General features: G+C 44.3%; 1 protein-coding gene across 3 annotated transcripts in view; it reads right to left on the bottom strand.

The window, feature by feature from the left end:
* Window positions 1–14,975, bottom strand: part of LOC147623318 (aromatic aminotransferase ISS1-like) — a 70,369-nt gene that overhangs the window by 25,699 nt on the left and 29,695 nt on the right. For all 3 annotated transcript variants that reach the window (XM_086821450.1, XM_086821448.1, XM_086821449.1), the window contains exons 5-8: window positions 13,859–14,015; window positions 13,608–13,720; window positions 13,216–13,274; window positions 2,241–2,349 (exon numbers count right to left, since the gene is read on the bottom strand). In XM_086821450.1, the coding sequence (XP_086677576.1) occupies window positions 2,241–2,349; window positions 13,216–13,274; window positions 13,608–13,720; window positions 13,859–14,015 (438 nt within the window). The remainder of the gene's footprint in view (window positions 1–2,240; window positions 2,350–13,215; window positions 13,275–13,607; window positions 13,721–13,858; window positions 14,016–14,975) is intronic.

The following is a 14,975-nucleotide window of genomic DNA, read 5'->3' as shown; positions in this document are numbered from 1 at the left end:
CAATGCATTCCAAACCTTCCTTTGTGCCCTGTGTCTCAAGTCAGAGTGCGGCTCAGCACTAAGAAGCTGGGGATAGAAATCAATTGCAATCTGTCTAACCATAAGAGGATCTTAGTGAAGAGTGCCATGTGAATCCTGCAACTGTCTGACACTATCTCTGGCATGAGATGGGCCGTGAGTAGCAAAGAAATGTTTGTTACATCTGCCACCCACCTGTGTCCAAAAGGATTCCTGGGAATGGAAACGGTACTCTGCGCTCTACTCAAGAGAGTGATGAAGTTTTGTCCTAACAATACATAAAGAATCTGCAACCCATTGAGCATGAGGATGCTTCTCGTGCTCTTTCTGTAAGGCAGCCAATCTATGTCTAATAGCCCTTTCTAAATCCAAGGCCTCTTGCCTCTTAGATAGGGCACATGTGTGATAAAAGTCACTAATATCACAGAGAGCAGAGGCTAGGCTTTGAGAGGCCTGTGAGAAATCATGAGATCTCCAAATATCAAGCATATGACGCGATAGCTCTGCATCTGAAAATAAATGATCGGGGATGCGTACATGGGGTGTTGATCCATGGCAATTCGGATCTCTAATACATAAAACCACTGGGCAATGATCTGATTTAGAGGTGCCTGTAGCACTAAAAGTATGCCCACCTCTGTCAAGCACCCAATCATCCACATAAAATATGTCTAACCGTACATAAATACATCCTGCATCTCTTCTCCTGTTAGACTATGAATAAAGTAGAGTGGATGGTCTCCTCGAAACGTCATCCTCATGCCAACAATCTCTGCCATGAATGGAGAGTATAAACCTCTCCCAAGACGCTCTTTCAAGAGGACGCACCAAGCCCTCATGTCCACCTCTTTTATCCGTTGGCATCTCAACCATGTTAAAATCCCCACCAATAATCCAATGGTCGGCAAGAGGCATCAGTGTAGTGAGAGATCTCCAAAAGGCAATCCTCTCACCTCTATGGTTAGGAGCATAGAGGGTGAGAATACCAATGCGCGTAGTACCCTGCATAAGAAGGATCCACTGTGCTCTTGGAGGCAAAATGACACCATGTTCAATGATGCAAGGCAAGATCAAAGCTGAAACAGAGATACAGACACCACCCTTGGTACCAAAAGCACCCAAGAGAAGCTTGCCTGATCTCCCACACTGGCTAGCATCTAGTTAATGCTCTTGCAAGAGCAATACATCCATAGGTCCACCTGTGACTGCACAATGAAGCTGGGTTTTTACAATTTGTTTCCGCCGACGTGGAAAAAAACCCCCAAGACCCTGAATGTTCCAAGAGACAATCCTCATAAGGACTAAGAGTAGGAACGACTAGATCTCATGGTCAACGAAGGACCCCCTTTAGAGGCGGGAGTACGTCTCGCATAGGTAAGGGGGGGAAAATCTGACGATGTAAACCTTACCTCTCTCTCCCACTCCACGGAAAAGCCAAGGCTAGTCCTCAGAACTGGAGAGGTACCATGACAATGCGAATGCGCAACATCATCCTCAAGGGTACAATCATCCTGTAACTGTAATGCAACATCCTCTTGTGAAGGATCCAAATCATGTGCTTCCAAAGCCTCATCCTCCAAAGAAGGATCAACATCCTGTGAGGCAAGAGCTGCATAAGGGTTAGGGTGCTCCACAAGGGGTGTGGGTGAAGGGGCAGGTACGGGGGTCTGAGGGTGCCTGCCATCCCTAACCACAACCCAACGCTGTGTGGTCTGCTGTGGCAAAGGAGCAACTGGAATCTCGGCAACTGCAGAAGGCCTCTGATGGGCAAGACCACGCCGCCTCCTAGCATGGCCCCTCGATCTAGGACAATCTCTAGCAATGTGGCCCTGTCGCGACGATAAATCCGACACTGGTCAGGTCAGCCTGCAATCTCCATCCTCTGGCGGAAATGAGATCCGTTGGGTCTCTGAAGCATAACATGATCGTCAGTAATCGATGGGTCAGGAACAAGCACAAGAACCCGGGATACACCATCAAGAGTGGCGGTAACGACCGCGGAAGCTAAGGTGGGAGAGCTCGGAAGGAATGTTTATTGTTACTTTAACCACAAGCACCGTGATTGGTTATCACACCCACTTGGAAGACAACACATTTATGACGAGTAAAAAATTTATTGGAACACATTGATATTATAATACGTTAATGATTAGCTCCATCAAGGCAATGTTGTCACAAATCACCACACTAGACAAACGATGGAATGAAATGAAGGAGCTCACATATCCAATTCTCCATCCCATCATGCCGTAAGCTTTTGAGAAAGAAAATATGTTCACAATGTGATCCCCTTCAATGCATGAATGCTTAAGTCCATTGTACATAAAGTACCTGAAAGATGAAACAATTAATGCAATTAATAAAGAAAGAACTCACAACTCAAATATAGAAATAGATATCTCAACTATTAATAGAAAACAAATCGAGTAACCAATTGGTAAAGTTGCATTTATTCAAACAAGAGAAGATTTCCTTAAGGCCGGCCTTGAATATTATTGTGGGGAGAGAAAGAACGTATTAACGTCTACAAAAAACCCAGAGGGTCTATGAGACCAAAAAGATGTTACATATCATCCATGAGTAGACTAGATGTCAAGACAACATGTCAAAAAAAACTAGCTGCCAAAAGAAGCAAAAATAGAACTGGTGAGACAAAGAAAGAAAAAATAAATATTAATGTCTATGAGGCCAAATACAGGACATAAAGACCATGCCCGTCTTGAGCTAAATCTAAGGTCTAGCAAAAAAGCATTCAAGAAAACATCCTGATGATCAACTAGTAAATATGCAATACCATGCATCAAGTATAGTCACCTTCTCTAAAAACCATATGAGAGAACCTGACCTATGAGGCCAAATACATAACATAAAGACCATGCCGGTCTTGAACTAAATCCAAGGTTTAGCAAAAAAGCATTCAAGAAAACATCCTGATGATCAACTAGTAAATATGCAATACCATGCATCAAGTATAGTCACCTTCACTAAAAATCATATGAGAAAGAAAGATGTTTATAATGTCTGCGAAGACCCGAAGGGTCTATGAGACAGAAAAGATGTTACATGTGATCCATGAATAAACTCGATGTCAAGACAACATGGAAAAAAAACAAAAAAGCTACGAAAAGAAAATGACAGGATCAACGTACTGTGTAGGCCCTGTGTGTAGAACAGAGTAGGCAAGATTTGAACCATAAAATGTATGGATTGTCATACAAATGCTTGTGCATGGACCAGTAGGTTTAGGATAAAAACGGCATGGATAAGGATAGACATGGGCTCCCACATTCGTAGGGAAAAAGTTACTTTTGCTCCCACATTTGTAAAGGGAAGACGCCCACTAGAAGACACAGAGAAAGGAGTGCAACTTTTTCAGATCTCCACTTTCCTATGAGATCGGAGGGTCTTGTTCATGCCTCTATTCACAGGTTGTGAGGGCAAAAGGACCAGGTGTTCGAGAGATCAGAGCAAAACCACACAGCATGAAAAATGTGAGTGAATATATATATAATGGTGAGTGCAAATATGTACAAGAGCCCTCAGGTGTGAGGTGACTCTAAGTAGAAAGACCACTGCAGAAGCAGAGATGATGTTGGAGCTGAAGCACGGTCGATGGCGAAGGCTCGTGTTGATGTGAGGCAAGGCACTCCAAGTGGTGGTCGGTGTCGAAGGCTCACGTCGGTGGAAGCATAGGCACTCCGAGGTAATAGTGGCAGCGGAAGATGAGGTGATGCAAGCTCTGATGACAAGGGTGCTGTCACCAGCCTGGACATTTCCGAGTATGAAAGGGGTCTGGTGGACTCCAGGATGTCTAAATATTTGGAAAGTACAAGCTTTGGGAATGGGGGATTATCCTAGAATACAAAGGACCACACTCCTAAAATTTAGGAGAGTTGCTATTTTTGGCCCAACTCCGATGGAAATTGTGTTCGCATCATTACATCTGGAATTGAGCAGATACCAAGAGTTGGACAAGTGCCTATGATAGAATGTCTACTAGTTGGGATATTTTTAGAGGTAAGATTATGGGAGAACCCATCTCTACATTAGGAGATGTGGAAAGAAAGTGGATCAAAGTGAGACGAGTGGCCTCACACTTGTCACTCCAGCTATTGTGTGGCTCTCAACTTGTCATCATAGCCTTCTCTTTCCATTTTCACTCATGGGAGCCCCAAATCTATAAATTGGAGCCCTCTCTCTTCATTAATGGAGGCTCTCTTGCTGCACACTAGCCTCTACCACCGTTACAAGCTGCCCTAATGATGGCTACTCTCTTTCTCTCTCTCTCTCTTGAAGGCTGCCCATGAAGAATACCGACTGTTGGGGACTGTTTTGGAGGCTTCCATCACGAAGAAATACTAAAGGCAAGGGTAAAGTGGGTTGTGTAAGGTAGAAACACCACCCTTTTGACATGATAAAGCTCGTGGAGTAGCAAATCCCAAGATGCAATCAGAGTCAATTTGCAATTTATATTGTCTATTCCTCCAATCTAATGAACAATTGGTAGCACTTAACCATGATCGACCGAGAACAGCCTCTACCACTGCCTTGGACTTACTTGCCACATAAAAGGGCACTGACGTCTGGTGATCCTGAATGGACATCATAATGACACATTTTTCCTCTATAGTTTATTATGATTTCTAGCCCTTGTACTTGTTGTACCAGCCCTTGTACTTGTTGTACCAGCCACTGTACTGGCTATACAAGCCCTTGTATCTGCTGTACCAGCCACTGTACTAGGTGTATCAGCCCTTGTACTTGCAATACCTGCTGTACCAACCACTGTACCTACTGTACCAGCCACTGTACATGTTGTACCAACCATTGTACTTGTTGTACCGGCTGAATGGAGAGTTGTACTTGTTGTACCAGCTCTATTGCATGAAGACCCGTTGTTTTTTGAGGAAGAATCAATATCCACACGGAGGTATATGGATTATATTGTTGGCTCGGCATTTCTACAGCCTATGTTCCGGCTTGGTTGCCTCGTGTTGGGCTGTGTTATGGCATTTGTATATGGATAATCCAGCACAATCCGCCATCTCCCGTGGGGAGAGTAAGGCCCTCAAAGCTTGTACATGATATTATTCTCCTTCGGTAATAAAATACTCCAAGGGGGGGGGGGGGGGGGGGGGGGGGTCAGCCCATTCCGGCCTGTATGTGGTGTCACATGTGCAAGTCCATTTTCAGCATTTATGGATGTTTTGTCCAGCTTTTATGTTTTATGCAAAGTGATGATGGATATGTGTTAAGGATGTGGCCATGTTTAAGTGTTTTAATATGCATTGATAGTATCAACAAGTGTGTCAAAGGCCCTAGTCCCCTGGGCATCCGCAAGTTACAGGTGCTGCTGTACTTGAGGAGGTAGATGAAGAGCAGAGAGGGCCACCGTCCCGAGCGGTGGTGGTGGTGGTGTGAGCTTTGATGACAAGGGTGCTGCTATACCTGAGGAGGTAGATGAAGAGCAAAGAGGGCCACCGTCCTAAGTGGTGGTGGTGGTGGTGTGAGATCTGATGACAAGGGTGCTGCGTACCTGAAGGGTGCAAGCTCTGATGACAAGGGTGCTGCGTACTTGAGGGGTGGTGAGGAGCAGAGAGGGTTGCCGTCCCGAGTGGTGTCACCATTTGGCCACCCAATTGGTCCACCTGTGCTTTCTTATCATGTATGTACATTGGAGTGGTGTCCATGGCAGTTGTATATATCGGGGATTGATGCCACTCATGTAATACTGTGGACTTGGCTTTCCGTTGGGACTTGTGCCTCCGTGTACATGCCCGGAAATGCATGGTGGATTGGTGTTCCATTGGGTCTGGTATCTCGTGTACTTGCCTGGAACATGTCTATTTTGGTATAGTCTCATGAACGGGGATTGTCCATACCAATGCTGCATTGCATAGCATCTTTATGTGCTTGCTTGCAATTGAAATTGCATGTTGTTTTCATGCTTGCTTGACCAACATGTAGTTCCGGGTGAGGGGACGCCCGCCCGCGAACCGTGCGTGTGAAACTGTCCGCTGACATGGTTATGTGGCATGTGACAGGTGGTAAGTATTGGTCATAAACCTAGCCTTAGGAGTTAGCACTAATTTATAAGTGAGTGTCCTTATAAATTATGACCAGCTCGGTGTTCACACACACTGATATCCCGAGGTGGACATAACCCAATGTCCACCGCCCAGACCTTATTCCCTTTGTACAAAGGGAGTAACTAGCCATGTGTCCACTCTAGCTAGAGGCAAGGACAATGAAATGCATGCCTCCAATGCTTTACAGGATGAGCAAACTCATGTGGTGCACAATAGGGAACTTGAATATGTGGGACAGCCGTCCCGTGGCAAAGAGAAGATACAAGAAGAAGAGTCCATAGTCTTGAGGGCTAAACTTACTTGTATGTAGACTCTTCTCCATGCACAACAAGAAGAATTGAACCTCTACCGCCGCGAGGATCCATTGGTACATGACCGTTTGAAGGCCAAGAAAGCTGAATCTTATATGGATCACGCAATGGCAATGATTGCTCAAGAGTTGCACATGCAACCGAGGGATGCAGCACGTGCATACTTGGCTCGTACCGAGGATGCCTATGCAAAAAAGGCAGCCATCCCACATGTCTTGGAATCCCCAGAGGTGCCCGAACAAGAACTTATGTCTAAGAGGATGAATCTCCATGCTATGGGAGAGGAACAATCAATGACTTCACGCTATGCAGAAATACCTTATGTAGCCTGTGAAGGATACAATGTTTATGGCAGTGGTCAAAAATTAAAATGTATGTCAAATGCCATTCCCGACTGAAAATGTGCCTGTGAAGGATACAATGTTTATGGCAGTGGTCAAAAATTAAAATGTATGTCAAATGCCATTCCCGACTGAAAATGTGCATGCACAACACGTGCAACATGGGCTGCAATTTTCTGTTGGTGCAGGTATTCCGGTATCTCTCATGCCTTCAAGTGTGCTTGTGAGAGAAGCTATGGCTGAAAATGTATCAATGCATGTTGAGGGGCCAACCATGCCTCATGCTTACAAGGCACATGTATCTATGCCTTATGCGTCACCTTTTGGTCCTAAAATGATGCCAGTCACAGGGGCTGTCCCAATGGACAAACATGGGAGAAAACATGCTGAGATGCAGGCACATGCATCAAAGTCTCGTGACTTCAAAGCCGGAGACAAATCTGTGAAGTTTGACACATATCATGGGGAATATAATGCATCAAAGGCACTTTCTTTTATTGCCCAATTTGATATTGCTTTCAGTGATGAGGATTTCACTCAGAAATCCATATCCGGCATGTAAGCATGTTCATGAAAGGCACTGCTGCCCATTGGTGGCCCATAGAGAAGCTCTCACCGAATCCTGTTAGATCATGGGAAGAGTTCAAGGAGAGGTTCTATGCTCAATTCTTGCCTCCCAATGCATAATACCAAGAAGCGTCCCTTCAAACTAAGAGACTATGGTCTCACTCTGGAGCAGAAAAAGCAATATATGAGTGAGGGGAAATGATTTACTTGTGGTAGCACCGAGCATATTGCAAAGGCATGCCCAAACAAGAAGAAGCGTGATAATGCAAATGCATCAAAGTCTAATGTGCATATGGTTCCGGATGTGCAGGGCAACACTTCACATGATAGCAAAGACAGGGTTATATGTAAAGCTTGGGGACAGTTCAAGGATCAGCCCGCTTTGTTCATGTTTGATGATTGTGCATCTGAAAATTTCATATCCACACAGATGGCAGCTGCTTTGGGTATTGAAGTGGAGGACATGGGTCCTCAAATTGAAGCAAGGGCTGCCTTTGTTGGTAGAGAAGTGCAGGTCATACCTATTTTTGGCAAGTTGCGCATACACATTCAAGGCTGAATGAGCTTCTTAAGAAGGGTTTGGTTCAGCCAAGCTCTTCCCCATATTGTTCACCCGTCCTCTTGGTTCAAAAGAAGGATGGATCCTTTCGTATGCGTGTGGATTATAGAGCTTTGAATAAGCTTACCATCAAGAATCGGTTTTCGATTCCACGCATAGACGACATCCTTGACAAGTTGGATGGATCGGCATCCTTTAGCCGAGTTGATCTCAAGAGTGGGTATCATCAAGTGCGTGTAGTGCTTGAGGATGTACACAAAACTGCTTTCAGGACAGCATTTGGGCTTTATGAGTATCTTGTTATGCCTTTTGGTCTTACAAATGCCCCGGCTACATTCAATAGAATGATGGATCGTATATTCCGTGGGTACAGGAAATTTACAGGTATCTTCTTTGATGACATCCTAGTCTTCTCGAAGACCGAAGAAGAGCATAAAGCTCATTTGGCCATTGTTTTTGAAGAACTCCGTAAGCATAAACTCTTCATAAATGCAAAGAAGAGTGAGTTCTTCTTGTCAGAGATATATCATCTTGGGCATATTGTGTCCAAAGACAGAGTGCGGATGGATCCTGCAAAAATTGATGCAATTCGGAATTGGCCCGAATTGAGTTCAGTGCATGAGATCCGTAGTTTTCTTGGATTATGCTCTTACTACCGCAGGTTCATTCGGCACTTTGCATGGATTGCTTCTCCTTTGCATGATTTGACAAAGAAAGCCGTGTTCAAATGGACTAATGTAGAGAGGGATGCATTCCTCAAATTGAAAGATGCAACTACTCATGGTCCAGTGTTGATCATTCCAGATTTACAAAAGCCTTTTAGTGTGGAATGTGATGCATCTGGAAATTGCATAGGAGCTGTCCTTAATCAAGAGGGACATGCCATGGCTTATGAGAGCCGTAGATTGCATGATGGAGAGCTCTCTCTTGGTATTTATGAGAAAGAGCTCTTGGCTGTAATTCATGCACTTACTATATGGAAACATTACCTTCTTGGGGCTAATTTCACTGTGAAGACAGATCACCAGAGTTTGAGGTATTTTCTTACCCAAACTAAGTTGTCAGAGAAGCATATGAGGATAGCCAATTTCCTCTCTATGTTTCATTTTCAGATCTTGCACACCCCAGGAAAGAAGAATGTAGTGGCCGATGCATTGTCACGAAAGCCGTATGTAGCAGCTATCTCGGTTGCCTCTCATGGGGACTTGTCTGCCATGCGTGATTTGTATCATACGGATGCTGATTTTGTCACTATTTGGGCTTATTTGATGGCTGGTCATGCACATGCCTCATATGTGATCAAAGAGGGTTATCTCATGAAAGATAATTGCCTATGTGTGGTGTCTGACATGAGGCAAAAGGTTTTGGATGAGTGCCATGCTTCTCCATATGATGGTCATAGAGGCATAATGCCTACTACGCACATGATTGAGCGGTAAGGTATACGGAAGAACATAGAGGCACATGTACGTGCATGTATCACCTGTCAAAATGTGAAATTTGATAGGCAAAAGGCACCAGGTTTGCTTCAGCCATTGCCTATTCCCACGTAGCCATGGGAAAGTATTACAATGGATTTCATTATGGACTTGCCACGGACCCAACAGGGTAATGATGCAATTTGGACAATTGTGGATAGGTTAAGCAAGCAAGCTCATTTCTTGCCGGTCAAAAAGACCATCAAAGTTGAGTATATGGTTAAAATATATCTTGCGCAAGTGTTCAAGTATCATGGAATGCTGAAGTCCATTGTGGGGGATAGAGATCCCAGGACTACAAGTCTCTTTTGGCGGGCCTTATTTGATAATATGGACACCAAATTGGTGCTTCTTATCAGCTTATCACCCTCAAACGGATGGGCAAAGTGAGGCTGCAAATTCAGCCGTGTTGGATCTCTTGAAATGTTATGTGGCAGATCAGAAGTCTTCTTGGGAGAAGTACTTACCGCTTGTGGAATTTGCATACAACAACACGGTACATGCATCTACGGGAAAGGCCCTGTTTGAGATTGTTTATGGTAAGGTGGTTTTGCCACCCATCCTTCGCACAAAGGATGAGATATTTGCAGCTGATAAATATGTAAGAGACTTTTTGCTCAGGTGTGCGGACAGCCATTGCAAAGTCACAAGACAAACATAAAAAGGCTGCCGACAAGTATAGAAGGCAATTGGATGTTAAAGAGAATGATTGGATATTGCTGAAATTTGAGAAAGCAAGACTTGCAAACAAGCTTGGCAAAGAGGGTGCATATCCTAAGCTTGCAACCAGGTACTATGGGCCTTTTCGAGTGATCGAGAAGATCAATGAAGTGGCCAACTATCTTCCCATTGATGCTAAATGGGTAGATGAGTTCTTTAGAGATTGCCCGCATGTGCTTCAGACATATTTGGATGCTTTTCAGTTGCGGTGGACAACTGCTTAGAAGCCATGGAGGATGTCATCATTTGGCCACCCAATTGGACCACCCGTGCTTTCTTATCATGTATGTACATTGGACTAGTGTCCATGGCAGTTGTATATGCCGGGAATTGATGCCACTCATGTGATACAGTGGACTTGGCTTTCCGTTGGGACTTGTGCCTCCGTGTACATGCCTGGAAATGCTTGGTGGATTGGTGTTCCATTGGGTCTAGTACCTCGTGTACTTGCCTCGAACATGTCTATTTTGGTATAGTCTCATGAACGGGGATTGTCCATACCAATGCTGCATTGCATAGTACCTTTATGTGCTTGCTTGCAATTGAAATTGCATGCTGTTTTCATGCTTGCTTGACTAATGTGTAGTTCCGAGTAAGGGGACGCCCGCCCGCGAACCGTGCGTGTGAAACTGTCTGTTGACATGGTTATGTGGCATGTGACAGGTGGTAAGTATTGGTCATAAACCTAGCCTTAGGAGTTAGCACTAATTTATAAGCGAGTGTGTACACACTTCATTAAGTTTTGGGCAACCAAAACTCACTTATAAATTATGACCAGCCCGGTGTTTACACACACTGATGTCCCGAGGTGGACATAACCCAATGTCCACCGCCCAGACCTTATTCCCTTTGTACAAAGGGAGTAACCAACCATGTGTCCACTCTAGCTTGCTCCACAAAGCACCTGCCTACCACCTACACTGGACAACTCACCACCTCACTCCTCCTCCTCTCTCTAGAGATGGACGCCTCCTTCATGAGGGCTGTTGAGTTGCATTTTCTACACTTTCTCTTTCCCAACTCCATTTCCAAGCTTGCTAAGGTGTTTCTCAAGCTTCCAAGAGTATTTTTGTTGGGTTGCATTTTCTACACTTTCTCTTTCCCAACTCCATTTCCAAGCTTGCTAAGGTGTTTCTCAAGCTTCCAAGAGTGTTTCTGGAGGCTAATCACTCTCCTACACACTCCCAATGATTGAAATTCAGCAAAACTACTCTCTTTATTGCTGTAATTTCTGGTCTTTTTGCTGAAAACCCTAATTTCAACCTTGCTTTCTCAAGTTGAACCATAGGGGAAGCTTTCCCAAGGTTCCCTTCATCCTCTTGAAGACTTTTGTCGCGAAGAAATGCGATAAATCGAAGATCTCTTCACTCCAAGGACTTTCATCGCGAAGACTCCCGCTGTCATCGACTCTACTTGCAATTGGTAAGCTTTAATGCTTAAATATGGAAGCAAGTAGCAGGAGGGAGGAACCGGATTACAAGATCACATACCCTGTGTAGTGTTCTCTTGTCCTACGTGCTCTCTTGCAGATTGTTGCTACCATGTGTTGGTGGAACAATAGAGAGTAGATGGTAGGGAACATGGGCACTTGAGAGGGTAGTCTGGATTGCAAGTCTACATTGATTCTCCCAAGATCAATATACTTTATTTGAGGGAGGGGTAGGCCGTTCCGGCTCATTGTGTCTCTCTTGTCAATTCAGCAATTTACTTCATGTATTTGAGCAAGTGTCCATCAAATCTTAGTGTATTTAAGTGTATTGATTAGCATTGTGTTCAACCAAGTTACAAGTGGTGCAAGCTCTGGTGACACAGGTGCTGCGTACCTGATGTGATGTTGATGGTGAAGCTAAGCAGAGAGTGGACTGCCGTCCCGATATAGTAGAGAGTGGGATGCCGTCCCGATGGTGAGAGCTGAGGCCAAAACGCTGATATGCTCTATGTATAGCAGAGGGGGCTGCTGTCCCATGAGCTGTGGAGAAAACGCTGATGTGCTGATGTAAGCACAGATGATCTCATGATGCAAACGCTGATGTGCTGATGTAAGCACAGATGTCCGCTAATGTAAAACGCAGATGAAGTGCTGATGTATGCTGATGTAAAACGCAGATGACAGTGCTGATGTAAGCCTGAAGTAAGCGCCAATGTAAGCCTGAAGTAAGAGCCGATGTAAGCCTGAAGTCTGCTGATGTACACCTGAAATAAACGCTGAAGACAGGCTGATGTGAAACACTGATGTCAGCCTGACGTGAAATGCTGAAGTCAGCCTGATGTAGGCGGCCTGTACCAGCAGATGTAAAACGCAGATGATAGCAGAGAGGGCTGCTGTCCCACGGTGGCCTGTAGCAGAGAGTGGGCTGCTGTCCCAGGTAGTGGCCAGATGGTACCGGATATAACAATGAAGTGGTACATAAATGATGAGAGAGAGGCGAGGCTATATATACTGAGAGGGGGGTGCTCCTAAAAGGTGTAGGCCAACAGCCAAGACAAAAAACCCCAAAAAATCATAAAATACCCAAGAAAATACCCTTTTTAGGGCTGGGGAAAATACTGTTTTCTCACCAGTTGCACTATGCCCAAATTAAACAAGCATCGCATTTTTCATTGAGGAAGTGCTAAGACATAGAGAGGGACTCTTCAAGACTAACAGCTCATACAGGTAGACATAAAAGGTCTATCAGTTCAGTCCTGTAGGTATGACAATGATATGAGCGAAATGGAGAGCAAGAACAATAAGAGCCTCTGGAGGAGAAGATGATGACCCATAGATAAAGTCAGTGTACAGTAGGGGCTCCAAGCTCAAGGCACTAAAGCAAGTAGATTCAGGCAGCACCACATCAAACACTTCCTTAAGCACCACAAAGATCCACCATGAGATCTCCAGTCTTCACTAAAATCTATCCCCTCTGAAGAAACTACATTTGGCTGGTGACATAATGTCACCTCTGGCTGTAGCCATGGCCCATAGTTGTATATTATCATGCAAAGACCTTTATCTTTGTTCATATTAAATCTGCTATGGTATTCAACAATAGGATTCAAATGTATGGTGTGAAACTAATTTGCATGTTGAACACTTAAGTGGGAAAAAAAAAAGTGTTGCAAGTGCAAACAAAAGCAACTACTTTTCCTTACTCGTAAGTGTTGTCTACTAAAAGCCATGCTCCTGCTTTTAGGCATAGTTTCGATATTCTCTGCATGTGCACAGAGGGACAAACAAGGAAAAAATGAGTAATGATTCCAACCACTGTAAGAATGATTATCTACAACTTATTAAATTCTATCTAAAGCTCAGAGACACATGCCATGAAGTTGGAAGCCTTAAAGGAGAAAAAATGTCTGCTGGTAGTCCTTTCACTATCATGTCAGAGAAAGACCTGAGCAGCACAAGGGATGACACCACAACAGGCCTACTACTTATTGGTATTTCCAAGGGAAACTATCTTTGGATTTGAAAACAAAAGGTAGGAAACTTACTTGTAAGAGGGGTTCTGAAATACACATGCCAGATGGGTTCTGACACTTACTTGTAAGAGGGGTTCTGAAATACACATGCCAGATGGGTTTCCTGGGTTCACCACAGTAACCAGCTTTGGAATGACCTTGCCTTCTTTTGGAGAGAGGATATCTTCCAGCCAGTCTGAACGACAGACACCAAAACCGATAAGGCTTTGGAAGTAGTGTAAGAAATAAAGGGCATACACTAAAGACGATCTTTGGAAGGAACTTCTAAACGAAAAAATAGAAATCTAGGTAGACACTACAGAATGAAAATGACCTGCATCCGGCTGAAGAGTGGCCGGATCATTAGGGCCAACCAATATGTCTGTAACCCCGGTCATCTGAAAACTCATGTATGCATTGAAGTAGTAGGGTGTAAACATGACCACTGAATCACCTGCATCACACAGAGTAAGAACCAGGCTTACAAAAGCCTGATTGGCATGAACAGAATCTAAAGTAAGTAAATGATGGACCGCAAAAACTCTGACATAGATAACTACCATCATTCACTTAAAAGGGAACAAAGCCACTTGAATAAAAGTCCATCAAAGCTGCCATGCAAACGATGCAAGGCAAGGTGCCAAAGTATGGGGCATTCTACAGGGTGTGAACATTAGTCAAAGCCTAAGCGTTAAACATTAGCAAGCAAAATAATAATGTTTGTAAGAAAAACGATTTTCACAGCAGCCCAACAGCCCATTTGCCGCTAACTTGCAAGCATGGGCTTATTGAAGCCTCTCCTGGCCCCAATTCTTGAGCACCTTTGTTGTGAGCCTCAGCCTTGCTGTGACCAAGCACAGCCCAAGAGTGGCCCCAGAACCACAGCAAATCATCTCCCATCACAGGCAGCCAGCAGCCAGCATCCAGCTTCAGATAGAGGTTCTAGATTTCCTTGGGTTGAGTTTGGGACCTTTTCTTTAGTATTTTCATTCTCAGCCAAGTGCCCAATTCTAGGGTTTCCTTTTCCATTCATTTTCATTTTACATTCTTATCAGTGCATAGTAGATTAGGTCAAATCTCTCTCTAGTCTACTGTGTCTGTCAAGCATCTTTGTGATAATCTCAAGTCTTCCGTTGTTAGTTAGCATGTTAAGGTACATTAGGCGTTTTTTTTATTTATTTAATAATTCGCCGTTAATTGGGCATTCTTGGGTGCCCTTTTGGCCACCCTGTTGGGCACCTCTCTAGCAGTCAAGTTGCTACTACAATTCTCCTAGCAAGCCGACTTGCTGCAGCTGCCATTCCCAGCTAGCCGCCTTAAAAAATACACCCTGCTTACCCCATCAACGTGCTGGTCACCTCCTTGTTCAGCACCGCTTTGACCTGGGCACCACAACAAATAGCTGACTTGCTGTAAACCATCCTCAGATAGTCGCACTCAAGCTGCTATAA

The sequence above is a fragment of the Cibotium barometz genome, chromosome 27 (assembly GCF_041138505.1).
Source record: "Cibotium barometz isolate CiBa-2024 chromosome 27, ASM4113850v1, whole genome shotgun sequence".
Classification (NCBI taxonomy): Eukaryota; Viridiplantae; Streptophyta; class Polypodiopsida; order Cyatheales; family Cibotiaceae; genus Cibotium; species Cibotium barometz.
This window is presented reverse-complemented; position numbering and strand designations above follow the sequence as displayed.